The 25,065-nt window shown below is 45.1% G+C and overlaps 1 protein-coding gene across 1 annotated transcript; it reads left to right on the top strand.

Annotated features, from left to right (window-relative positions):
- The first annotated feature begins 1,021 nt into the window (after positions 1–1,021).
- YPEL1 (yippee like 1) lies at positions 1,022–25,065 on the top strand. The gene is made up of 5 exons (XM_081966709.1): positions 1,022–1,260; positions 13,421–13,701; positions 17,057–17,100; positions 18,190–18,298; positions 20,295–25,065. The coding sequence occupies exons 2-5, from the start codon at positions 13,585–13,587 to the stop codon at positions 20,382–20,384; spliced, it is 360 nt and encodes a 119-aa protein (XP_081822835.1). The 5' UTR covers positions 1,022–1,260; positions 13,421–13,584; the 3' UTR covers positions 20,385–25,065.

The raw sequence follows: 25,065 nt of genomic DNA, 5'->3' as shown, positions 1-25,065 counted from the left end.
CTCCAGAGTCCACGATGCCTTTGAAACAAGTTAATCAGTGTGGCAAATGAAAATCTATCTTTGCTGGCAGCTGCCGCTAGATGTCAGTAACAGTTTAGAGATTCCGCTATCTGTTTCCTGCTGTCACGAAGCACCCCCCCCCCCGATCTCTGTGGGCCTCTTCTTTGCGCCTGCACATAGCTATGTTGCAAGGGCCAAGCTTGCTAGGGACCATTGGGGATGATGACGACACCGCTCGGAGACCCTCCTTGAGGGAGCTGGGGGGTCTAGAAACATGACGAGAGATAGAGAGATGGATGAATAGATAGATTAGAGAGAGATGGATGAATAAGATAGACGGATGACTAAGGTAGGTAGGTAGAGAGAGAGAGAGAGAGAGAGAGATGGATGAATAGATAGATTAGAGAGAGATGAATAAGGTAGAAAGATGGATGAATAAGGTAGGTAGGTAGAGGAGATGATAGATAGATAGATAGATAGATAGATAGATAGATAGATAGATAGATAGATAGATAGATAGATGATAGATATAGATTGATAGAAGATGGATGGATATAAATTAGAGATAGAGGGATGAATAGATTAGAGAGAGATGGATAAATAAGGTAGGTAGATGGATAGAAAGAGATGGATGAATAAGGTAGGTAGGTAGATAGGGTTAGGGTTAAGTTATATACTGTAATAATAAAGTAATAACAAAATAACTAGCAACAATAATATAATCAATATAACAGTAACAAAAGAGCAGCAGCAGCAACAATAATAACAGTAACAACAAAAAACAATAACAGTAATTCATAAATCCCACCAGCTCAGCAGAGGCGACTCCGTGCGGGCGTTAAGACCCAGCGGAGGCGGCATCGGCGGCGGGAGCGCTCTGCGCCGCGATTGGCCGTCGCCCGCGGCAACGCCGGACGACGGCGCGCGCCTGTTCCTTGGCGCTGGGCTTAACGGCCACCGGGCGGCGGGCTGCTGCGGCGCATGCGCCGGGGCCCGCGAGCCCTCCCAGGGGGCGGGGCCGAGGAAGCCCCAAGCAAAACAAAGCCCGAGGCCAGCCGGGCGGTCGCGGCGGCGGCGGCGGCGGGATGAGTCGCCGGCTGCCCGGGCTGAGGAGAAAGCGCGCAGCGGTGACGTCGTCGGCGACCTGAGAGGCGCGCGGCGTTCTCTATGCTCCCCCCTCCCGCCGCGCCCCCCGCCAAGCTTCGCCCGCCGGCCGTTGGGGGCGTGAGGGAAGCCCCGCCCCCCGCCCCGCCCCCACAGGTACGGCTCCCCCGGCCCAGGTGGGTCAGTGGGTGGATGAGCCCATCATTCCCTGCCGGGGGGTGGGGGGGGGGAGAGGGAGGACGTGTTGGGGCTGGACTACAAAGCCCATCCTCCTTGGGAGGGGAGGAGGGGCTTTCTTCCCCTGACCCTTTGGGGTGTGCCTAGGTGGGTGGGACTACACGTCCCATCCTCACCTCGGATGGGTCCCCATTAAGAGGCCCATGATCCCCAGCCTGCCTCCCTGGGAATTGGGCAGCTAGGAGGGATGGGGAAGATGGGACTAGGTTCCTCTGCCGTTGTGGGTTCTGGGTGGAATGGACTACATATCCCATCCTTCTCGTGTGTGTCTCTGCTAAGGCCCATGATCCCCAGCCTGCCTCCCTGTTGGGCAGCTAGGAGGGATGGGGAAGATGGGACTGGGTTCCTCTGCCGTTGTGGATTCTGGGTGGATTGGACTACACATCCCATTCTTTGAACTCTTGGCTGGGTCCCCGCTAAGAGGCCCATGATCCCCAGTCTGCCTCCTTGAAAACTGCAGAGCCGGAAAGTATGAGGAAAATGGGACTCTGTTCCCTTGTCGTTGTTGGTTCATAGATGGATTGGACTAAAGAGCCCATCTTGCCCAACATCCTCTACCGCTGAATGTTCTGTGGTTTGGACTCCAAATCCCATCCTCCAGCCTCTTTGCCTGCTCCCCAACAAAATCCATTCTCCCCAGCAAATGCCTCCCTAAGGATTGGGGAACCTGGTGCTGGGAGGGCTGGGGAAGATGGGGTGTCACTCTCTTACTGCTGGGTGTTCTAAATGGCCTGGACTACAAATCCCATTCTCTCTTTCTTGGCCTGTCTGTGCAGTCACCCAGGTCTCATTCCATTTGCCGGAGATTGGGGAACCAATTACTGTGATGTCTGAGGTGGCCATTTTTCCCATTTTGTGTGTGTGTGTGCCATATGTGTGTATGTTTTAGGTGGACTACAAATCCCATTCTCTAACATCTTCAAGCTGTCTCCCACCAACAAAGACCTAGTGTCCCCCACCAATGTATCACTGAGGAAACCAAATGCAATGGTAAGGAATGGCTAGATGAGATTGGACTACAACTCCCATCTGCTTCCAATCACCTAGGGGACTGGCATCCCAATGCGACTGGAAGGCTCCAGGATGAGAAATGGTCACCCTGGAATCCTCTCCTGCTTCATCCAGGCCCGCCAACCCACTTCAGGTGGGTTGCGCTATAAATCCCACCGCACTCACTGGGTTATATTCGGGCTGGGTGCAGTGGGATTTATAGCACAACCCAACTGAACGCGGAATGAACTGCACCACAAAAATACAGATATTTTTGTGGTGCGGTTCATTCTGCGTTTGGGTGGGTTGTGCTATAAATCCCATTGCACCCAGCCCAAATATAACCTGCAAAGACGTTAATGGCCTTCTTCCTTGTGCGAGTGCGCCTGAAACGTGCCCCCCCCCTTGCACACGCGGAGATTTCCACCTCCCAAAGGAAGCATAATCTGGAAAGAGAAGGCAGTGGATCTAAAATGCACTCTGTTATAAATACAGCCCTGTATTATAAAAATATAAAATCTTCAACCTCTTGTAAATTTCACACGCACGCACAAAGCTTCATCAGCCTGTCTTCTTCTGACAGTCATCCTTGCCGATAATCAATGATTTCATAATGCTTTTAAAAAAAATATTGACACACAACACACACACACCCGACTCCTTCCTTTGGAGCAGTGTTTCTCAAACTTGGCGACTTTAAGTCCTGTGGACTTCAACTCCCAGAATCCTGGGAGTTGAAGTCCACAGGACTTAAAGTCGCCAAGTTTGAGAAACACTGCTTTGGAGGCTCAGGTGTGTGAGCGATCTCCGATGATGCAATTCACGATCTGAGTCTCCCTCCGTGGAGAAGGAAGGGAGACCCGGCCGTCTTAAGAATGAAACCCAAGTCTTCCATTAAGAGTGACCCTCCAAATTCACGAAAGGCTTGCGAAATTCCTGGTGTGACTTGATGGAGGCCTCATCTCGCCTTCTGAGGCCGCGGAGGGGAATCGCAGTCGGCAGAGCTGTGATAACTGTGGCTTAGAAAGGCAACACAACAGGCGATGTACAATCACAAATGAAAGAGCTGAAAAGGCCCTCCGAAGAGACTGGGCCCTGCTTGCGGAAGGCAAAACGTGGTTCCCCTTTTGGGAAACTGGTGCAGACCAGGAAAAACATTCGGGGTGCGAAAGAAAAGAGGGGTTGGTTGAAATGAAGAGGAGGCCGGGGACTTGGCTTGAGTCCCCAGGACTTTGATTTACGCATGGTTTGAGTTGGGATGGACAGGAATTGAGGATGGGGCTTTTCTTGAAGCCAGGATATCACACTAGGTGCATTCTGGTTTGCAAGGCCTTTGCTGTTGTTAGTTGCAAAGTCATGTCCGACCCATCGCAACCCCATGGACAAGGTTCCTTCAGGCTTTTCTGCCCTCTACCATCTTCCATTGAAGCTCATGCCTACTGCTTCCATGACTCCCTCCAGCCACCTCCTTCTCTGCCGTCCCCTTCTCCTTTTGCCCTCCATCGTTCCCAGCATGAGGCTCTTCTCCAGGGAGTCCTTCTTCCTTCTCATTAGGTGGCCAAAGTCTTTGAGTTTCGTCTTCAGGATCTGGCCTTCTAAAGAGCAGTCAGGATTGATCTCCTCTAGGACTGATCGGTTGGATCGCCTTGCAGTCCAAGGGACTCACAGGTGTCTTCTCCAGCACCAGAGTTCAAAGGCCTCCATTCTTTGGCGCTCAGCCTTTCTTCAGGTCCAACCTTCACAGCCATCCATTGCAACTGGGAAAACCACAGCCTTGATTAGACACACTTTTGTTGGCAGGATGAGAGGTCTCTGCTTTTTAGTCTGCTGTCTAGATTTGCCACCGCTTTCCTCCCCAGGAGCAACTTTTGCAAGGTCTTATTCACCTCTAAATGTTAGTTTTATTGGTCAGGATGCGTTCCTCTTTTTTCTGCTTTTTTCTGCCACACCATTCCCTCAATGGGTTTATTGGGAAGAAAAAAGATTCAAATCAATGGAGTGGCAGGGTTGTTTTTTGTTTTGTTATTTTGTTAAAAGCCAGTCCTGTTTTGAAAACAAGCGGAGTTGCCAATTTTTAAACTCGGTCCTGGGTTTTTAGGATGCAGATGAAAGCTGCATCTCGACCTGGTCTCCTTTCCAGCTTCTCAGATGAGTCTTTGAACTCTCTACCCTTGCAGTCAAGGGGATTGGGGGGGGGCCTTAACCCCCCCCCCAGCAGCTGCTTTCCTGGGAGGTACAGGTGGTTTCTTTGAGCATGTGGCTTAGAGCGGTAGAGTCATAAACCCCCCCCTGGTCCCTTTTGATCTGCTCCTGCCTCTGCCCCATTGTCTTTCTGAGTTTGCAGTTTGGGGGCAGCCTGGGCGATAATGTTGGTCTCCTACTCCGATCCATGCATGTTCCTATGACGATCACGGTAAGGCACGGACGGACTGGGGGTGGGGTGGGGTGGGGGGGAACTCTTTCTACGTGCCGTTGCTTGTCCACTTGCTAATCGGGTCGGAGACTCTTAGACCGCCGGTTCTGCCCCGAGTCAAAACAAGGAGTCAAAACAAGGAAGCCCCAGAGGTAAGGGGAGGGAGGCGGGGGGAGGAGAACTGTCACTCCGGAGCAGCCGAGCTCCCGTCTGCGTTTTTGGCGTCGCTGGGGCTTTTCGACTCCTTGCCACTTTGCCTGCTTTTTTTTCATTTGAGGTCGGATTTGTTTTGGGTTTTTTTGGATGGCTTGCAAGCTTTTTGGCAACGGGAAGCCTTTGTTATTTTTGCTCCATGCCATTGTGCATGCTGCTTGGGATCTAACAGAGGGGCACGCTTGACATAATCCGGTTGCAAAAACAGCCTCTTTGTTCCCCCCCCCCTTAGCCCCAGCCCCCCAGCTCTGTGTCTTCACTTTATATCTGAACATTAAACCCCCTCCCCTGCCAGTGGCAAAGCTGTGGCAAGCGGCTTCCTGCCAGTGAGATCAGCCCTGCCGTAGCTGTTTGTCAACACTCTAGAAGAAAACAGCATCTCGGTGGCCTCGGTTGTTATGATTATTATTGCATTTATTTTTTCTTCACTTGGATCCAGCAGGTGCTGGCTGGCTGCAGGAAGGTCTGAACACTGTCTGGGACTCAGTTGCCGCACGTTCACTCCTGGGTTCGCCAGGTGCTGTGTTGTCTAAAGCAGGCTTGAAGGTGTCGTGTCTATTTTTAGCGAGCTGCCTCTTGCAAACGGCGGCAGCTACGGGAGGAGGAACAAAAATTAAGTCAGAATCTCCTGCAGAATCTCCGATTTCCTGCTGCCCACCAAAGATCAGGAAGAAGGAGGAGATACTCGAGTGATTAAAAAAAAAAAAATCCAAAGGGAGCAAGCTGACTTTTGGCTTGGGAGTTCTTGGCGATGCCGGATGGCTTAGGAAACTCCTGACGTTCCGGGATCTCGGCTTTTGTTTGGGCTGGAGCCCGGGTGAGATCCATTGTTCGCTTCTTCTCCTGGGGCACGGGGAGATGTTTTGCGCGGAAAAATGCTCGGGCTTGTTTTGAACGAAGTGCCTTTTTCTCTCTCTGTGCCTTTGACAGGTTCTGAAATGACCGTGGTTATTTGCGGTGTGTACCCTGAGTGCTAGCTTCGGTTCGGTTTGGAGGCTCCGAGGCCGCTTCCTCGCGAGGAATAAAAAGGAGGAAATGACTTGGCTCCCAATGAATGACCCTTTATGCGTCTGATTTAATAACGCGGGGCGCCTTTTAACGTTGAACAAAGACGAAATCTTAAATCCCCGCCGATTAATCCTAAACATATAAGGGATCACCGACCCGATTGTAACAGCTCTTTTTGTTTTTGTTTTACCTGCAGCAGCCGTGGGTAGCTTGCCACTGGCACTTAGCATATTTTATCAATGAAAGAAAGGGCTTTAATACAAACGGTTGTGAAATGCAGATTGATGACGGAGTGGTACGTGTGCGGGGAGGCCAATTCGAGTTGACCTGTTGCCGGCGGGATTGTCCAATCCTTCGCTGGGCTGGAGTGGCTGGGTTTATTATTATTTTTTTGCAGTCTTGTTTTTTTCTGTGGCAGGTAACATGCTTAAATATTTGTTTACACATCCGGGTGAAGAAGAAAGACAGCCCTTTGCCTTTCAAGATTGGCTGCTTGCTTGGCTTATTTTCTTTCAATGATGTCATGCCAGCAGGCAGAAATTGCACCAGGGTGCCCGAATGGTGAGCTCTTTGGAGAATTGGTACAGGGCCCCTCAAAATAGCAGTCTTCCAATATCTCAGGGGCTGCCCCAAAGAAGAGGGAGTCAAACTCCTCTCCAAAGCACCTGAGAGCAGGGCAGGAAGCAATGGGTGGAAACTAATCAAGGAGAGAAGCAACTTAGAACTAAGGAGAAATTTCCTGACAGTGAGAACAATTAATCAGTGGAACAGCTTGCCTCCAGAAGTTGTGAATGCTCCAAAACTGGAAGTTTCTAAGAAGATGTTGGATAAGCATTTGTCTGAAATGGTACAGGGTTTCCTGTCTAGGCAGGGGGTTGGACTAGAAGACCTCCAAGGTCCCTTCCAACTCAGTTATTCTATTCTATTCTAAATATTGTGGGCACATTGCTCCTGGAAAGAGACAACGATTAGCAAGCGATTAGCCTGATGTCAATGAAATCCATGCCACAACTCCCAAGAATTATTATTATTTTTTAAATAGCTTTTGAGCTCTGAACTGATTCTAGTGACTTTGGCGTGGCTTAAAATAGGTTTTCTAGAAAGCCAAGCCCAGTCACTTGAATTTTCTCTTGCTTTCGAAGCAGAGCTAGCTGCGATGGCTTCCCCTCCCCCCCTCCCTTTTTTTCTTTTCTTTTTGCAAATGTTTAGGTCATTCTTTGCTTTGTGGTCTCACTTGTGCTTTTGTTGGATGGCCTTTTTGTTCAAGAAAATTTGCATTGGTCAGGCAGTTGCAGGCCACCCGCCATGGATAGGAGCGTGCCTAGCTGTCACGGCTTTTACTGGAACTGCGTTTGTTGGCCATGGGCCGTATCTGAATGAAACAAATGGTGAAATTGTGGCATGGAAGACGTAGGAATTGCAGGTACATGCAGATGCTGTGCCTGCTTTGCAAACCTTCCCAGGGCCCAAACATCTTAACCAACATGTTCTTGGTTGACCAACCCTGAGCCTTGCTGGATGCCATAATCCAGTCTTGAAAGTCTTTATCACAAACACAAGTGCATGTTGCTTTCTTTTTTCTATATTTTTTTATTGTTGGTTGGGAAGTCATGTCCAACGTCCCTCCAGGACTTCCCATCCTCTACCACCCCTCGGAGTCCATAGAAGCTCACGCCGACTGCTTCGGTGACTCCATCCAGCCACCTCCTTCTCTGCCGTCCCCTTCTTCTTCTTTTGCCCTCCATCGTTCCCAGCATGAGGCTCTTCTCCAGGGAGTCCTTCCTTCTCATTAGTTGGCCAAAGTACCTGAGCTTCCTCTTCAGGATCCGGCCTTCTAAAGAGCAGTCAGGGTGGATCTCCTCTAGGACTGACCGGTTGGATGGCCTTGCAGTCCAAGGGACTCAATGCAGGAGTCTTCTCCAGCAACAGAGTTCAAAGGCCTCCATTCTTTGGTGCTCAGCCTTCCTTACGGTCCAACCTTCACAGCCATCCATTGCAACTGGGAAAACCACAGCTGTGACTAGACACACTTTTGTTGGCAGGGTGATGTCTCTGCTTTTTTGTATGCTGTCTAGATTTGCCATAGTTTTCCTCCCCAGGAGCAAGCCTCTTTTACTTTCTTGGCTTCCCATCTGCTGTGATCTTGGAGCCCAGGAAAATAAAATCTGTCCACTTAATTCTTATATTACATTTTGATTCATTCCAGCAGGATTTCTGAGCATGGACTCCTTCCTGTCCTTTGAACTTGGTTGTCTTCTTGCTTGTTTTATGACCCGACTGGGTAACATCATCAGTGCTAGCAGAAGAAAACAACCAAGCTGAGAGAGCACCAAAGACCCCACAGTTCAAACCTTAGCTGCCAATATTCTCTCCTTTATTTCTGGATGGGGCTGAATCAAGCTGTCCCTCCAGCTTTTGAGTCTGTCCTAAATTATCACCTTTTTTTTTTTGCTTTACACCATGGAGTTGTTCACCATCCTTCAATTCTGCCATTAAGACACAAAGACACGGAGGCTTGAGTTTCCTCAAAGATCCATTTTATGAGAGATGTCCTATTGGCACATCTGGGAAAACCTGAATCTGAATGTTTCCAGGTTTTCCCCACCCAAAAGAAAGTCCCAAGTCCCTGCCCAGCACCCACATGCCCACCCCATGGTCCAATCAGGCACCGTCCCAACTGGAGATGCCTCCAATCACACCTCGCAGGGCAAGATGTCCTTGACTCTCTGAGAAAGGAATGTTATTTTGACTATATCTATCACACTCTATATTGTTAGGGATGTAACCCTAGGCTTGGCTTGGCAATGTATACAAGCTATGATTACTTTACTGTTACTTTAAATACTTAACAGATGTAATTGGCTTGTTAACTCAAGCAGCTATAAGAGGCAGCCAGAATGGTTGTTAGATATCTCTCTCTGTTTTGTTAGATGATGGTTGGTGTATTTTGAGGTATTGTGGTTTGCTACTGTTTAGCTATACCTGTGTGTTAAACTGAGAATATTGATAACTGAATTACTGAACCGTGTATGTCTCGGACTGTAAACTGAACTCTGAATACTTCTATATTTCTACATAGTAAACTACTATATTTTTATACTATTCAGTGTCTCTGTATGCTGGTTTGTGCGTGTTATTCCATATCACTCTCATTACGCTTCTCTGCATACTCGCTCTCCTAACGGGGAGCTTAATTACTTAACATATATGATCCCCCCCTCCCAATTTCTCCAGAAAATGCGGCAGGCCTGAAGGCCCAATGTAAAAGACGGCTTCCAGGCCTGACACCCAGTGGGACTTGTCAATCAACACACCGTACCACAACCTCAAAGCTTGTCTGCGTCACAACTCTTTCTTGTGGCACTTCCACCCTGGTCTTGGCTAGAAGACCCTTCCAAAATTCCCATTATTAAGGCATTTTTTGGTCACCCGAGACAATTTGGGGCAGGGAGGCCCGCGTGGCTTTGGACTTTTGTCGTCTTCTGAAACGAGATAGAACAGATGGGCTTTAAACTCTTGTCACTCCATCGTTGCTGTTCTGCTGCCATTTTCCTGCCGGTTTAATTTTTGTGTTTTGGTGGCAGATGGGTTTCTCAGATGTGCTTCCAGAATGGATGGGGAAGTGTCAGGGATCTTGATAATTCTTTCTCTGGGAACCCTCCTGATAAATTGGGCCGGAGAGCTGAAGAACACGGCCAAAACCCATCATCATTTCTTTCTTTTTTCTTTTCATAGATTTTTATTGTTTTTTTTCCATCTGTCTCAATTTTCAATCTTCACATTTACATGGTTGTATCATCGTACCTATGTATATCAATCTTATATTGCTTCTATATTTATATACGTTCATTTACAGTTTTATACATTTCTCTATTGCTTTGGGCTAGATCAACTTTATTTCTGTTATACAGCCATTTTATACCAAATTTCATAGTATTCAGACTCTTCTTTCTCCTTTAATCTTAATGTTAATTTATCCATTTCGGTGCAATCTAGAATTTTTCTGAATCACCAATTCATCTGGGGGAATATTGCTCTGTTTCCAACATTGGGCAAACGTTATTCTAGCTGAAGTCAATACGTGTATTAATATATATCTAATTTTCTTTCTATATTTCCCCATGGTTATTCCTAGCAGGAAAAGTTGCGGTTGATATTCTATTTGTCCCTCTGTAATTTGTTGTATCCATTTCCAAATTTTAATCCAATACTTGCTTACTTTTTAAAATGTTTTTATTTATTTTTTTTATTTATAAAAATATCAAAAAATCAATGCGTGAACGGTGTGGCATCTGGGCGCCATTCGTTCCAACACAAACAAAACGAATCAAATTGAGAATCATCATTACATTCAATCAACTTATGAAATTCCCATCACAATACCCCTCTATATTAGGCTAAAATTGATCATTATTCAATTATTCCGCCTATCTCTCATTATTGCTTCCATTTTATCAGCTAGGGCCTCCCCTTCTACCACCCACCCACCCCTGACTGAATGCATCACAACAAAACACCAGCGGTCTCTCGCTCTCCCTCCCACCCCATCGTGTCACCAGTAGTGTCAAATCTCGAGAAACGACGTCTTATCTATACTAGAAATGAAAGGCGAAGAAGCGTACAGAGGGAGGTTGGTTACGAAGACCAGAACTCGGACAAACTCTGTGATGTCAAAAGTGGATCTGCATGAGGGTTTGAGGAGGAGGACTATGGGGTCCTTGGTTCTCTCTGAGCTTGGTTGTTTTCCTGCAGACATTTCATGACCCAGCTAAGTAACATCATCAGTGCTGGAAGGGAGTGGGGTTTGAGAAGGAGGAGGAGGACTGTGGGGTCTTTGATGCTTTCTAAGCTGTGTTCTTGCAGACGTTTCATGACCCAACTAAGTAACATCATCAGTGTTAGAAGGGAGTGGGGTTTGAGGAGGAGGAGGACTATGGGGTCCTTAGTTCTCTCTGAGCTTGGTTGTTTTCCTGCAGACATTTCATGACCCAGCTAAGTAACATCATCAGTGCTGGAAGGGAGTGGGGTTTGAGAAGGAGGAGGAGGACTGTGGGGTCTTTGATGCTTTCTAAGCTGTGTTCTTGCAGACGTTTCATGACCCAACTAAGTAACATCATCAGTGCTGGAAGGGAGTGGGGTTTGAGGAGGAGGTGGAAGACTGTGGGGTTATTGGTACTCTCGGAGCTTGGATGTTTTCTCGCAGAAAATCACCTATTTTGCAAAGCACCTGAGGGCAGGACAAGAAACAATGGACAGAAACTAATCAAGGAGTGAAGCAACCTAGAACAAAGGGGAAATTTCCTAACAGTGAAAGCAATTAATCAGTGGAACGCTTCCAGAAGTTGTGGGCGCTCCAACACTGGTAGCCTTTAAGAAGGGATTGTCTGACATAGTCCAAGATCTTTTGCTTGAGCAGAGGGTTGGACTAGAAGACCTCCCAAGGTCCCCTCCAACTCAGTTATTCTGTTCTGTTATATCGTTTGGCAATGAAATATGTGCATAGCCCCCCCTTCCCACCCCCAAGCTAAGAGACCACCGAGGACCTCACATCAGAGTCCTCAACTTACAACCCCATTTGGGGAGCAGCACTCCTGTCGCTGAGCAATGCAGTCATTAAGCGACTCCCCCCTGATTTCACCTCTTAGTTCGTTAAACGAAACTAACTTCCCCTGTTAATTTTGCTTGACGGGAGCCAGGAAGGTGGCAGACAGCGATCACATAAAAAAAGAGTTTTATTATTATTTTTTAGTTACAAAAATAAACATTGCCTCTTTCCTTCTGCCGTGTGTCGTCTGGGTACAAACATCTCTGCAACAATGTTCCTCTCTTGCCACATCTTTTACATTCATATTCACATTATTTCCCTATGTTTAGTATTATAATATATTGAGCATTTATGGAACTCTCCATTTTTCTTCTTAATATCTTCTATCATATCAACATTAAACAACATTAAGCTTAACATACGCATACTAACAGTTTTCATCTTATTTATATCTCTGTCCAACTTTTTTTTTGCTTTCTTCATTTCCAAACTCCTTTTTTTCCCCTTTCCAACCATAGGTAAAATACTTCCCAAATCATATAATATTCAGTTTTGCTCTTTCTCCTTAATTGCTAATGTTAACCTGTTCATTTCTGCACATTCTAATATTTTCCTTATTGCCTTCTCATCAACAGGAATCTCTACACTTTCCCAATGTTGTTCAAATACAATTCTTGCTGCGGTTAATACATGCATGATTACGTACACATTCTCTTTATTATAAATTTGCGTGCTTCATGGGGGATGCTGCAACCTTTGTAAATCCGTGTGGGTTGCCCCAATTTTGATCCCGCGACTGCAGTTGTAAGTGTGAGGAGCGTTGGTAACTCACTTTTTGCATCCCTTTGCATGGTCGTTCAAAAAAATGACCGTTCAAAGTGATGAGCTATGACCATCCGTTGGGTCGTGAATATTTCTATAAAAATGGTCATAAGTTGGATATCATAGTCTCAAAATTCCCCTCCACCCTTTCCTCTCCAAGAGCTCTTCCTGTCTCCCCTTTGGCCGCCTCTGTCAAAAACCGTGTCAATCAAAAAGAAGAAAAAAATAGGATACTTCACGGGGTGGGGGGAATACATTTTTGCAGCGAGCAGGAGAGCTTCCTGATTATTCTGTTTGGCTGTTGCAACATATGGGCAAGCCCAGGAGTGTCCCAACTTTGAAAATCTTGGGAAATCAACGCCCAGAAACTCCCCAGGGCTAGCTGGGGAATTCTGGGAGTTGAAGTCCACAGGTCTTAAAGTTGCCAAGGTTAGACACGTACGCACGCACGCCCAGGCCAGGCGTGAGGGAGTTTTAATAACAGTCTACTCCGCTCATTCATAGCCCTCCTCCCCAGTTTCATAAATTTTGGTGTGTTTGCCTTTTACTGCATTGGGTTCCTGATGGCCTGAAGGAAGGTGGGCAGAGATCTGTTTAGATCCATGATAGAGACCCTATGGCACGCGTGCCAGAGCTGGCATGAAGACCCCTCTCTGTGGGCACATGCGCCGTCGCCAGCTGCTCTTCTGGTTTCCGGTGCTGGTCTCTGCGGGTACCAGAGTACTAAAAAAAAACACCTGGAAACGGCCTGAAAAACGCCCCCCAAAACAGTCCGTTTTTGTGGGCTGTTTGGGGGCTATTTTCCAGGCCCAAAAATGGCCAAACAGCCTGAAAAATGGGCATAAAATAGGCATGCGCACGCCGGCCAGCTGGTTTTCGGATTTCCGGCACCTGCATGCATGTTCCAGTTTGTTTGGGCACTCGGTGCCGAAATATTTCGGCATCCCTGGTTTAGATCCTTTTGGGGTAGGAGGATCTGGTGACTGCATGAAATACGCAGGCGAGACCCCCTTCCTTTATTAAGCGAGGGGTGGCTAGGGGGATGGTGAGAATCTGACTGGCTGACCCCCGTTTTCCTCCCCTCGCAGGTGTTCACAGTTTCTTCGGTAGCGTCCGTGTGGGAAAAGGCCACACAACCTCCACAACAACGACGGCTTTTGCCTGCATTTTCCAGTGTTTCTTTTGTCAGCAAGTTCAGCAAAATTGTTTCTCCGGTGCCAGCCCTAATCGGACCGAGGAGCCAGCGACGGAAATGGTCAAAATGACAAAATCCAAAACGTTCCAGGCGTATCTGCCAAATTGTCACCGAACCTACAGCTGCATCCACTGCAGGGCCCACCTGGCCAATCACGACGAGCTCATTTCCAAGGCAAGTCGCTAGACCTCAGGCATTTTGCAGTTTGTGACGCTCTTAGCCTTCGAAGGGCCTTAAAGCCCAGATAGGAAGTTAAGACCGGCGTTTACGTTTTGGGATCCTCCGCTGGGAAATTCGGCAAATTAAAAAGGCAAAATGCGAATAGACACGGGGCGATGTTTTGCAAACTTTAAAGGTGTTAAAGCAACTTTTAAGACTTCAGTTCCTAGAATTCCTCCGCTGGCATTCTGAGAGTTGGAGTCCGCACATCTTAAAGCATCTTGGATAGAGAATTCTGGGAGTCCACACACTTTAAAGCATGCTGGCTGGGGAATTCTGGGAATTGAAGTTCACTCTTAAAACAGCCTGGCTGGGGAATTCTGAGGGTTGGTCCACTCATCTTAAAGCATGCTGGCTGGGGAATTCTGGGAGCTGAAGTCCACCTGTGTTAAAGCAGCTGGCTGAGGAATTGTGGGATCTGAAGTCCACGCATCTTAAAGCAGGGGTGTCCAAACTTGGCAACTTTAAGACTTGTGGACTTCAACTCCCAGAATTCCCCAGCCAGCTCTGCTGGCTGGGGAATTCTGGGAGTTGAAGTCCACAAGTCTTAAAGTTGCCAAGTTTGGACACCCCTGTCTTAAAGCATCCTGGCTGGGGACTTCTTGGAGTTGAAGTCCACTCATCTGAAAGAATGCCGGGTAGAGAATTCTGGGAGTTGAAGTCCACTTCAAGCATGCTGGCTGGGGAATTTTATAATGTGAAGTCCACACATCTTAAAGTTGCCAACTTTGAAAAAAACACTAGTATAATCAGCTGTGCCCATGTTGTATTAGTTTCATCCAAGAAGATTATGCCTTAAAAAAACAGTGTTTAAAGGTGGATGGTTTCGTTTGGGATTTTTTCCGCTGCTTAGAAATGTAATCCTTTACATAAAATGTAGCCGAGGAGTAACCTCTCTCCATTCTACTACTAGGACTCCCCCCCCCCCCCCCAAATGTCTGTGGAGACTCTCATCCAGGTCATGGTTGTCCCAAAGGGGCTTTTTCAAGAGGCAGCTGGGCTTTTTGTTTTTTTCTCTAAGTTGCTTAGTGAAAACATATCAGAAGCCACAAAGTCTGAATCACGTTTTTAATGTTTAATTAAACAATTTAAAAATGTCCTCCTGGTTCTTTTCTCCCTAATCCCTACTTGGAAAGACTTAAAACTGAAACCCCTGGAGAAAGTCTATATTGTGAACAGATTCTTAGCAGCTCGTCTCCAAAATTCTATATAATCCTTTGGCTTCTTGAGATTACCCCCCCTCCCCCAGTGTATTTCTTTCTCTTTGGTGTATCCTCTTCCTGCTCCATTTAGCATGGCTGGCTGGGGAATTCTGGGAGTTGAAGTCCACAAGTCTTAAAGTTCCCAAGTTTGGACACCCCTGTTTTAGAGGGTTGTTGAGGCCACTTGGAGGCTTCTCTGTGCCCTCACGGTCACCTGAAGTCTGCAATTTTTCCCTCTGGAAATCCATTCCTTATTCCCACACCATTCAAAGAATGTCCATCCCAAATTGTGTTTCTTCTCTACAGACTTCTAGGCATCATCTACCATTTCTGGGGGAGACAAAGAACCCTCGTTGCACGTTCTATCTTTGCCTCACTACTCCGATCACCTTCCTCCTACACCACATAATAACATTAGTACATACTGCTCGATATAAACCTAATCCTGGTTGTGGCTAAAATCCCATTTATTTTAGCCAGTGTAGTGCAACGTTCTGGGCATTTTAAAAGCGCTTCTAAGCTACACATAATGTATTGTAATCTGCTTTCCGGAGGCCTCCTGATAGGATGAGAATAAAATCGACATAAACTCTTGAAATCTGCTGCTCTGTCTGTGCATAAATGTGTTTGTGTAGATTTGTGCACACACAGACACACACACACACGTTTGAGGTCTGTTTTCCCTTTAGCCTATTTACTCACCGCAGCAAAGAGCTCAAACGGATCAAAGTTCAAGCAGTCCTTGACTTAACGACCACAATTGAGCCCCAAAATGTACGCCGCTAAGCAAGACATTTGTTAAGTGGGTTTTGTCCCATTTTACGACCGACCTTGCCACCGCTGTTTTAAGGGAATCGCGGCGGTGTTAAGTTAGTGACACGGTTATTAAAGGAATCTAGATTTGTCAGGTCGCAAAAGGAGATCGTGTGGCCCCGGGAAATTGTCATAAGTGTGAACCAGTTGCCAAGCATCTGAATTTTGATCTCGTCACCAGTCATTAAGTGTGAAAATCGGTCCTTTTTTCAGTCCCCTTCTAACAGTTTATTCACTAAACAAACTGTTGGAAATCAAAGACTGTCAGTAATATATTTTCAGAGACTCTAGAAATGTGCCTTGATAAGACTGTCTGGCAGATTAATGCATTATCTCAAATTTCTCAAATAGAATTGATAACTGGTGCAGAAATCTGATTCTATGCCATTCATTTCCAAGTAGCTGGGCTCAAGGAAGGATTTTTAAACCCTTGGGTGAAAATATCAGGAAGGCTGTATCTGTATCTTCTTAAACACTGGAAGTCTTTAAGAAGATGTTGGATAGCCATTTGTCTGGAGGGTACAGGGTTTCCTGCCTAGGCTAGAACACCTCCAAGGTCCCTTCTAACTCTGCTATTGTATTATTGTATTATCTTTTAGCCACTTTGTGTTTGTGAAGGGGATACAGTAACAAATACAGGAATGTTAGTTACCCTTCTCTTCCGCTTTTTATTTATTTTATTTTTTTGCACCTCTATAATTTCTATAGGGACATGATGGCTCAGTGGCTAAGATGCTGAGCTTGTCGATCAGAAAGGCCGGCGGTTCGGCAGTTCGAATCCCTAGTGCTGCGTAACGGAGTGAGCTCCCGTTACTTGTCCGGCTTCTGCCAACCTAGCAGTTCGGAAGCACGTAAAAATGCGAGTAAAAAAATAGGAACCACCTTTGGTGGGAGGGTAACAGCGTTCCATGCGCCTTTGGCATTGAGTCATACCGGTCTCATGACCACGGAGACATCTTCGGACAGCGCTGGCTCTTCGGCTTTGAAACGGAGATGAGCACCGCCCCTTAGAATCAGGAACGACTAGCACCTATGTGCGAGGGGAACCTTTACCTTAATTTATTCTCTCTCTTTCCATGTGCCTAGAAGACATTTCTAGCAACATTTCTGTCACTGACCTTCGTATCCGTGTCTGTTAGATGATGCAGCCTATCAGTTACTGTGTGTTCTAGGCAATGCCCTTCAAAGTTACCCCTGAAGCTGGCAAGTCTTCATTGAAAGAGTGCTGTGACATGATCTCACAAGTTGTTGTTGTTGTTTTAATGTAAGATTCATTTCCCTTCTCTCTTTCTCAGTCTTTTCAGGGAAGTCAGGGACGAGCCTACCTCTTTAATTCTGTGTAAGTACCACTCATTTTCTGTTTTTCTGTGGCACTGAGAAATGTTTTGGTATTGCTAGCTTGCTTATGGGGTGGGCTGGAGGAGGGAGAAAGAAAGGAAAGAAAGAAAGAAAGAAAGAAAGAGAGGGAGGGAGGAAGAGAGAGAGAAAAGAGGGAGATAAGGAGGAAGGGAGAGAAAGAAGGAAAGGGAGGGAGGGAAGGAGAGAAAAGAAAGAGAGAGAGAAGAAAAGGAGAAAAAGGAAAGAAGAAACAAAGGAAGAGGGGGGAGAGAGAAAGGGAGGAAGAAAAAGAAAGCAAAGGAAGAAAAAGAAGAAATTGAAGAGAAGAAAAAGGAAAGAAGAAGGGAAGGAACAAAGAAAAAGAAAGGAAGGTTGAATTCCAACTTTCAGACAGCAAAATCACACTGTTAGGATAATGCTAAGCAATGACAGGGAAGATGGATATTGTTTCGACATCAGACCTGTCAGAGAGTCTTCACTCTAGACTACTGTTCCCCTCCTTACTGTCACTCTTCAGCAATGCATATTGACTGCCCCACTAGAAATTCAATGGCAATCAGTCACAACAGAGCTAGAAGAGACCTTGGAGATCTTCTAGTCCAACCTCCTGCTCAAGCAGGAGACCCTATACTATTTCGGACAAGTGGCTGTTCAGTCTCTTGTTAAAATCCTCCAGGAAGAAGGTGCGTTGAAGCTTTGGGCACAGCTGGACAATCATGCCCAGTTCCCTTGGACACCTTGAAGCTCTTTTGACTTATTTCATGCCGAGAAGCAGTTGCCCGAGCTCTCCCCTATTTTTATTTCAATTTCCATCAGAATAGAGCAGGAAGGGACCTTGGAGGTCTTCTAGCTCAACCCTCTGCTCAAGCAGGAAACCCCGTAGTACCATTTCAGACAATAAAACGGCAAATCCATTGATTGGGAGGATGAAAACAAGGCCTCGGTCTTCAAAAGAGCTCCCGCGTCAAGCGCAGGGAACCTTTCTCTCCCAAGTCCTGGCCATTGGTGTTCTTTTTCCTATTTTCCCCGTCGACGGGCATCATCACGCCCCCGATGAGACCACCTGTGTTTCTCCCGTCCTCTCTTGCAGGGTGAACGTGGGCTGTGGACCTGCGGAAGAGCGCGTCCTTCTGACGGGCTTGCACGCCGTCGCCGATATTTATTGTGAAAACTGCAAAACCACCCTCGGATGGAAATACGTAAGCCTCCGCGCTGGGCGTGACCTTGGTTAGATGCGAAAGTGGGAGCCCACCATCCCCGCCAGCCCTTTTACGTTTTGGGTCAGTTGGTTGAGCTGGCGGTTGGAGGAGGACACAATCCACATTTCGGTACCGGTTGCGTTAGTTAATTTCGATCTTCAATCAGAATAGAGCTGGAAGGGACCTTGGAGGTCTTCTAATCCAACCCCCTGCTCAAGCAGGAGACTCTATTCTATCTTGGATAAATGGCTGTCCAATCTCTTCTTAAAATGCCCCTTAACTTCTAAAGGCAAGTTGTTCCACTGATTAATTGTCCTCACCTTTAGGAAGTTTCTCTTTAATTCCAGGTTGCTTCTCTCCTTGATTAGTTTCCATCCATTGTTTTGTCTTGTCTTCTGGTGCCTTGGAAAATAAGTTGACCCCCCTCCTCTTTGTGGTAACCCCTTAAATACTGGAATACGGCCTTTATTAAGCAGGCCAACTCCAGGTTTTTTTTTCTCAGAAATTTTTATTTTATTTTTTATTCTCTTACATACCATTTTAAGTATGCATTCACATAATTGTTATTCTCCTTTACATTGATCATTTTAATACTTTTATTATTTCATTTCATAGGTTTTTAATATACAGTTTGGGTTGCTCTGTTTACCATCCCTTCCTCTTCCTCCCCTCTCTCCTTCTCTTCCTCTTTCTTCTTTCCCCCATCTTCCTTTCATTCTCTCCTCCTCCTCTCTCTCTCTCTCTCTCTCTCTCTCTCTCTTTTATTATTGTAGGTGTCTCTTTCAGGTCTCAGTTTATGTTTCCTTGGGATGGTATTTCCGCAAACCCAAATATAATTTGATATCATTTCTTATTACCTTCACTAATCTATCCTAACTTTATTCCCCTCCCCCCTTTATGTCTCGCTCTTGGATATATACTTATATATTTAATATTTTCTTTTCGGTTTTCCCCTTCTTCCCCCGTTTTCCATTTAACAGTGCATCGTCTGTCTATATCTTCTCCTTATTTTCTTTTCTAGTTTCCTTTCTCTAGCCAATCATAAAATCTTCCTCATCTCTTGAAGTACTCCAATTCCTCTTTATCCTTTATTTTCATTGTCAACCTGTTCATCTCTGCACAATCTAACATCTCTTTTATCATCTCTTCACCTGTTGGTAGCTTATTTAATTTCCAATTTTGGGAAAATACAATTCTTGCTGCTGCAGTTGACATGTATAATCAAATAAGTATCCTCTTTCTTGAATTTCTCTGGGACGATACCTAGTAAAAATACCTCTGGTCTAAATTCTATTTCTTCTTGTACCATTTTCTTCAACCATATTCTTATCTTAGTCCAGGATTTCCTTGCTCCTGTACATGTCCACCACATATGATAATAGGAACCTATTGCTTCTCGACATTTCCAACATCTCGCTGATTTGTCTTTAAACATCTTTGCTAATTTTCCCCAGTGACATGTGCCATCTATAAAACATTTTGTATGAGTTTTCTTTGCCAGCTGTTGACGGTTAATTTATAGGGGCCAACTCCAATTTTTGAAGGGCAGAGAATACAGAGTCCTCGACTTACGACCACAATTGATCCCAGCATTTCTGTTGCTAAGCGAAACAGCTGTTAAATGAGTTTTGCCCCATTTTACAACCTTCCCTACCACCGTTGTTAAGTTAGCGACACGGTTGTTAGGTGAATCTGGCTTCCGAATTGACTTTGCTGAACAGAAGGTTGCAAAAAGGGGGGAAATCATGTGATCCCGGGGACACTGCGACCGTCATAAATACGAACCCATCGCCAAGCGTCCGAATTTTGATCCCACGGCGACGCTGCAACGGGTCATCAGCGTGAAAAAATGGCCGTACGTTGCTTTCTTGGGTGCCGTTTTGCAACCTCGCTCCCTAAGCGAACCGTTTTAAGTCGAGGACTAGCTTTCAATTGAATCCAATACCCCGATCCGAGGCGGGCGAGCTGAGCTGAGCGATGTGCTTTCTTCCCTTAGGAACACGCCTTTGAGAGCAGTCAAAAATACAAAGAAGGGAAATTCATCATCGAACTGGCTCACATGATCAAAGACAATGGCTGGGAATGAACTGCGATACGATTCCTTGTTTCTGGACAACGCATCTGGGGAGCAGGCTTTATTTTATATATTTTAAAAAAAATGACTCATGGGGAAGAAAAGAGAGAGAGGAAAAAAAAAACGGTGGACGGACGGTTGAGAAAACCTTAACTGCCCAGTGATGTGATGCCATGGTCCTTCCCTTCTTTCCAGAATGTCTCTCCCCTGATTTGTTTCTTCCTCTCCCCTCCTCCCTGTGTAAATCCCCTCTTTTTCTATCTCTATTCCTGTGCAAAACACCTTATTTGGGACCGAACCTTTTTCTATACGCTCGAGGAAGAAGAACTCCATCATTCCAAGTCACCTGTGCTAAGGTAGCCTCTCTCTCTCTCTCTCTCTCTCTCTCTCTTTCGACCCAACACCTTCAGTTGCTCCTTTGTGCCGTGCGTAATTATTTTTTCTGCTCCAGGGGTTTGAAGGCGGCCCCGATGGACAGTCCCGAGAATGTATAGGATGAAGTACATCTTTTATTTTACGCCCCCCTCCTCCTCCCCTTATAATTAGCCATTTCTGTGGTCTCTTTGCAGTGAGAAAGATTGCAGTATTGTACTACTCATTATTACTATTTTTAAAGCGTACCGCGGCCCGTTAAGATATTCTTTTTTGGCTAGGTTTGGGAGAGGTTCAGTTTAGCCCTCCTGGCTGAATCTGTGGTGTTTGTTTTTTTTTTTAATTATTTTCAATTTTAAAGAGAGGAACTGTCAGAAAAGAGATTGAGTAATAATTTACAAGGCTAACTTCAAACCGTAGATCTAAATCAGAGAAGCTTAAAAGCTTTGGCCTGCGAAAAGAAAAAGGAAGAAAAGAAGAAGAAGAAAAAGGAATGTATAGCAGGGTCTTTTAAGATCAAAGGGCTGGAAAAATACCCAGCTCTTTTTATTTTTAATACATCGGTTTAAAATGTTTTTTTGGTACTGTACCTTGGGAATGGGAAAAAAGGGGGTAATGGAGATTATTCTTATGGCTGGTTCCATGTAGTTTTACCGAATTATAATGCACTGGATGCGAGGCGGCTCGTTCGTCCCCGGCTTTGGCAGTAACCGAAGCACCCCCAAAGTGTGCCTGAGTGTGCGAAGGAAGAGCTGTCGCTGATCCCTCTGGAGTAGGTTGTTTCAAAAAGTTTCGCAAGCGAAAAAGAAAACAAAAAGTGACAACTTGGCGTTATAAAAAGAAATGAACGAAAGTATGCTTGAGGTTTTGTTTCGTTTTTATTTTTAAAAAAAGGGGGTGTGTGATTTGCTGGCTGAATCGTCCCCGAGCACAATTTTTATAATAAAACTGTTCAATGTAAAAAAGAAACATCACCTGGGAATTTTTAACCACCTCCCCCCCTCTAGTCAGTGGGGGAGGCGTCAGAGAGGGCCACCGTTCGTGTGTAAAAGTGCGTAATTTTCTTTCTCCTTCCAAAATAATTCCAAGAAAGGGGAAGGGGGGCGGAAAACTGTATAGGAGAACATTTTACCTGAATCATACCGAACCGCTGCCAGCATGAGCAACAATAACTATTAATAATAACAATAATAATAATATAGGAAGCTTTTACAATGGGAACGCTAACGTACTTCTTACCTGTTGCATTGCAACGCCAGCTTTTTTGCCTGTCCCGAATGGCTGCTCGCAAGCTCATCTAACTGACATTCAAATCTCTCGAACTGCACTTTATCCTTCCTTATCAAAATAGCAACTGTCTTCGCCTGGAAGTCGAATGCTTCCCCCCCACCCCCCTCTTTACCCCGACTCCCCTCCCGATTTCATTCCTCCGTAAAATCCTTTGGGAAGAAGAACGATTTTACACTGTGATGCAAAAAAGAAAAAAAAGTTTTTTAAAAAAGGATATTGAATATATATCTTATCTATTTAAGTGCACGTGCGTGTGTGTGTGTACATATATATATATATAGTTACCTTTCAGGCATTTGGATCCAAAGAGTCTCAGATTTTGTATGACCTTTTATTCTGGTGCTTTTATTTAGTTGTGAATGATTTTCGAAACCCAGTGAATCTTCAGTCCGCAGTGGAACGGATCACTCCTTGCGATTCACATCCAGAATAGCAGCAGTTTCAGCCCTCGGGGAGGCTGTCTTGTTAGGGATGCTTGTTTGTTAGGGTGCGTGCTGGCTAGGGGGTACCTTGGGGTGTGTGTAATAATTCAAATTTAGGGCAACTGAATCGAGAGTCATCAACATAGGAACCGTGACAGCGTCCTGGGAGTTTCCTGAACTCGCAGCCCTAACAAAAGAACCGGTGGTTATTCGAACGAAATTAGCTTCTCGTACGCCTCTCTGCAAATCCTTTATAAAGGTCCGGATCTCCTCTGTTACTTTATGGCAGTGATGGAGAACTGGACAATCCCTTCCCTGTGAGATCGGTGCCCATTGCCACCGACAAAGAGTCCTGCATTTTTCAGCAGCCAGATTTTCAGCATTGTTGGCCTACGGTGGTGGTGGCCACTGCTTTCCCCCATTTCAGCCATGAATGCTTGCTTTGCAAACGTGGTTTGCTCTCGACGCATTTCTCAAATCGTCTGCAAGGTCACTTTTGTGGGGTTTTTTTGAGAAGGTGGGAAGGGAAAAAGAAAAGTGGAGGGGGAAAATCTTATGAAAGAACGTATTTTAATCAGAGAACGCTTGGGCCGGACTATATGTTACACACAAATGTGACTCTTATTTCCCATAAAGCTGAACACACGGAGTGGTAGAAATCCACTTGAAGTGGATTTTACACTAAGTAGCTGTCTACTACGTAGTTTGTCACAACGAAAACAGAGACACTTTACCTGTTGGCGTGTAACGTGTAATCCGGCGGTCCTTTTGAGTCTCTGCAGATGGACGTTTTCTCTACCATTTATTTTGTTTTGTTTAACCCAGATGCCAAAAAGAAGGGAAAATGGGACATCAAATTGCATCTTAAAATCAGATGCAATTTACATTTTAGGGATAAGGTACCAAACAGAGCAATATTACGAATTTTGAAACGGGGGACGTAAAAAGGCTGCAGGGAATTTTAAATCCAGAATAAACGGCGTAGGTAGGTCTGAAGTAGCATTCCTGTCTTACGATTCCTAGAAATCGGCCGGCTCTTTTGACCTGGCCTTGTAAAGGATTCCTTAAAACTGCATCGTTCAAATGGACAGATTTTGGTGGATCCAGATAGGGCTGGATGATCGGCTGAGGTCTCAAAAAAAGATCAGTCTGGTTACTGAACTTTCCAGCGTGAACATTTAAATAAAAAAAGAAAAAAGATACTTGAACATTTTACCAAGCATTTTCCCATTTAACCTGTGTGGGGTTTATTTTTATTTTTTTTGGTAACGTATTCTATTTAAGAATTTGTGTGTTCTTTGTGGGTAAGTTTTAATCTTCCCCTTCAACTTGAGCACTTTTGTTGCTTATTTTTATTACTGTTGATCTTAACATTTATTTTATATATTTATACATACATACAAACATACATACAAACATACATACATATATATACACACACACACACACACACTATATATATATATATATATGTATGTATGTATGTATGTATGTATGTATGTATGTATGTATGGGTGTGTGTGTGTGTTGTATTTGTGCTCAATTTGTGCGCACAATGTATATATGTGTGTATATATATATATACACACATATATACATACACACACACAAACATATGGATGTATGTGTGTATATATATGTGTGTGTGTACACACATATGTATATATATGTGTGTGTGTATGTTTATACTATCTATATACTATATATTTTATAAATTGTAACAGCAATTTTTGTGAACATCTACCTACTAGAATCTCTCCTCTCTTTTTTGCGAAGTGGGTGAACTGACTGCAAGCTGGTTCTTGAAAAGATTGTTCATTGGCACTTAGAGGAACAAGCTGCCAACACTGACATTTCTGGTGTATGTGTGTGTGTGTGTTTTGTTTTTGGGAGTCAACAGTCCTGGCTCTTGTAAAATAGCCACCCAATCCCCATCTGATTCAGACCTAATTCAGAAACTTTTTTTTTTTAAAGTCTATTTGGAGATTCCTAGACGTTATCATGTCTGGGAGAAAAATCCTAATCCTTGGTGGACATTTCAGAAGTTTTTAGAACAGCTGGTTCAGCTATTCCTTCCTAGGTGGGTGGAAGCATCCTCTGAAGGCAGAGGACTTTTGGGGAGGTGACTTCTAAACACAACCACACAACTTTCAGAAGATTTGTGGACAGCATTCATGAGTTGTCCCACCGGCGTTGTGTGGAACGTATGTGATATATATATATATATAGCAAAAATATTGTTCTTAAAATTCTCTTGGATCCGCAGGAAAGTCACACCTCCTAGTGCCCGTGTTTTCCAAGGGGAAAAAAACCCGATAAAAAACCTGTATCGGCCGTGAAAAAAAACAGTACAAGGTTTTGGCCCTTAGCGGGAGGTTTGATTTTTGTTTTCCAATAAGCTAAATCTATTTTATCCGGACTTGGAAAGATAGCTATAACGAGACTTTTAACTTGCATTGGTAGGTCAAAAAAAAAAAAGGGGGGGGGAATTTGAGCGAATGGTTTGGTAAGCCCCGTAATCATTCTCCCGAGTGTAAAAACCAACCAGTAGTATCAGTTGTCAATGCGTTTGGTGGCAGTTGGCGTGTGCCTCATTGCTGGAACAATTT

Source organism: Natrix helvetica (assembly GCF_964273705.1).
Source record: "Natrix helvetica genome assembly, chromosome: 14".
NCBI classification, from domain to species: Eukaryota; Metazoa; Chordata; class Lepidosauria; order Squamata; family Natricidae; genus Natrix; species Natrix helvetica.
The sequence above is the reverse complement of the archived record's forward strand: the minus strand, read 5'-3'. Positions and strand labels throughout refer to the sequence as shown.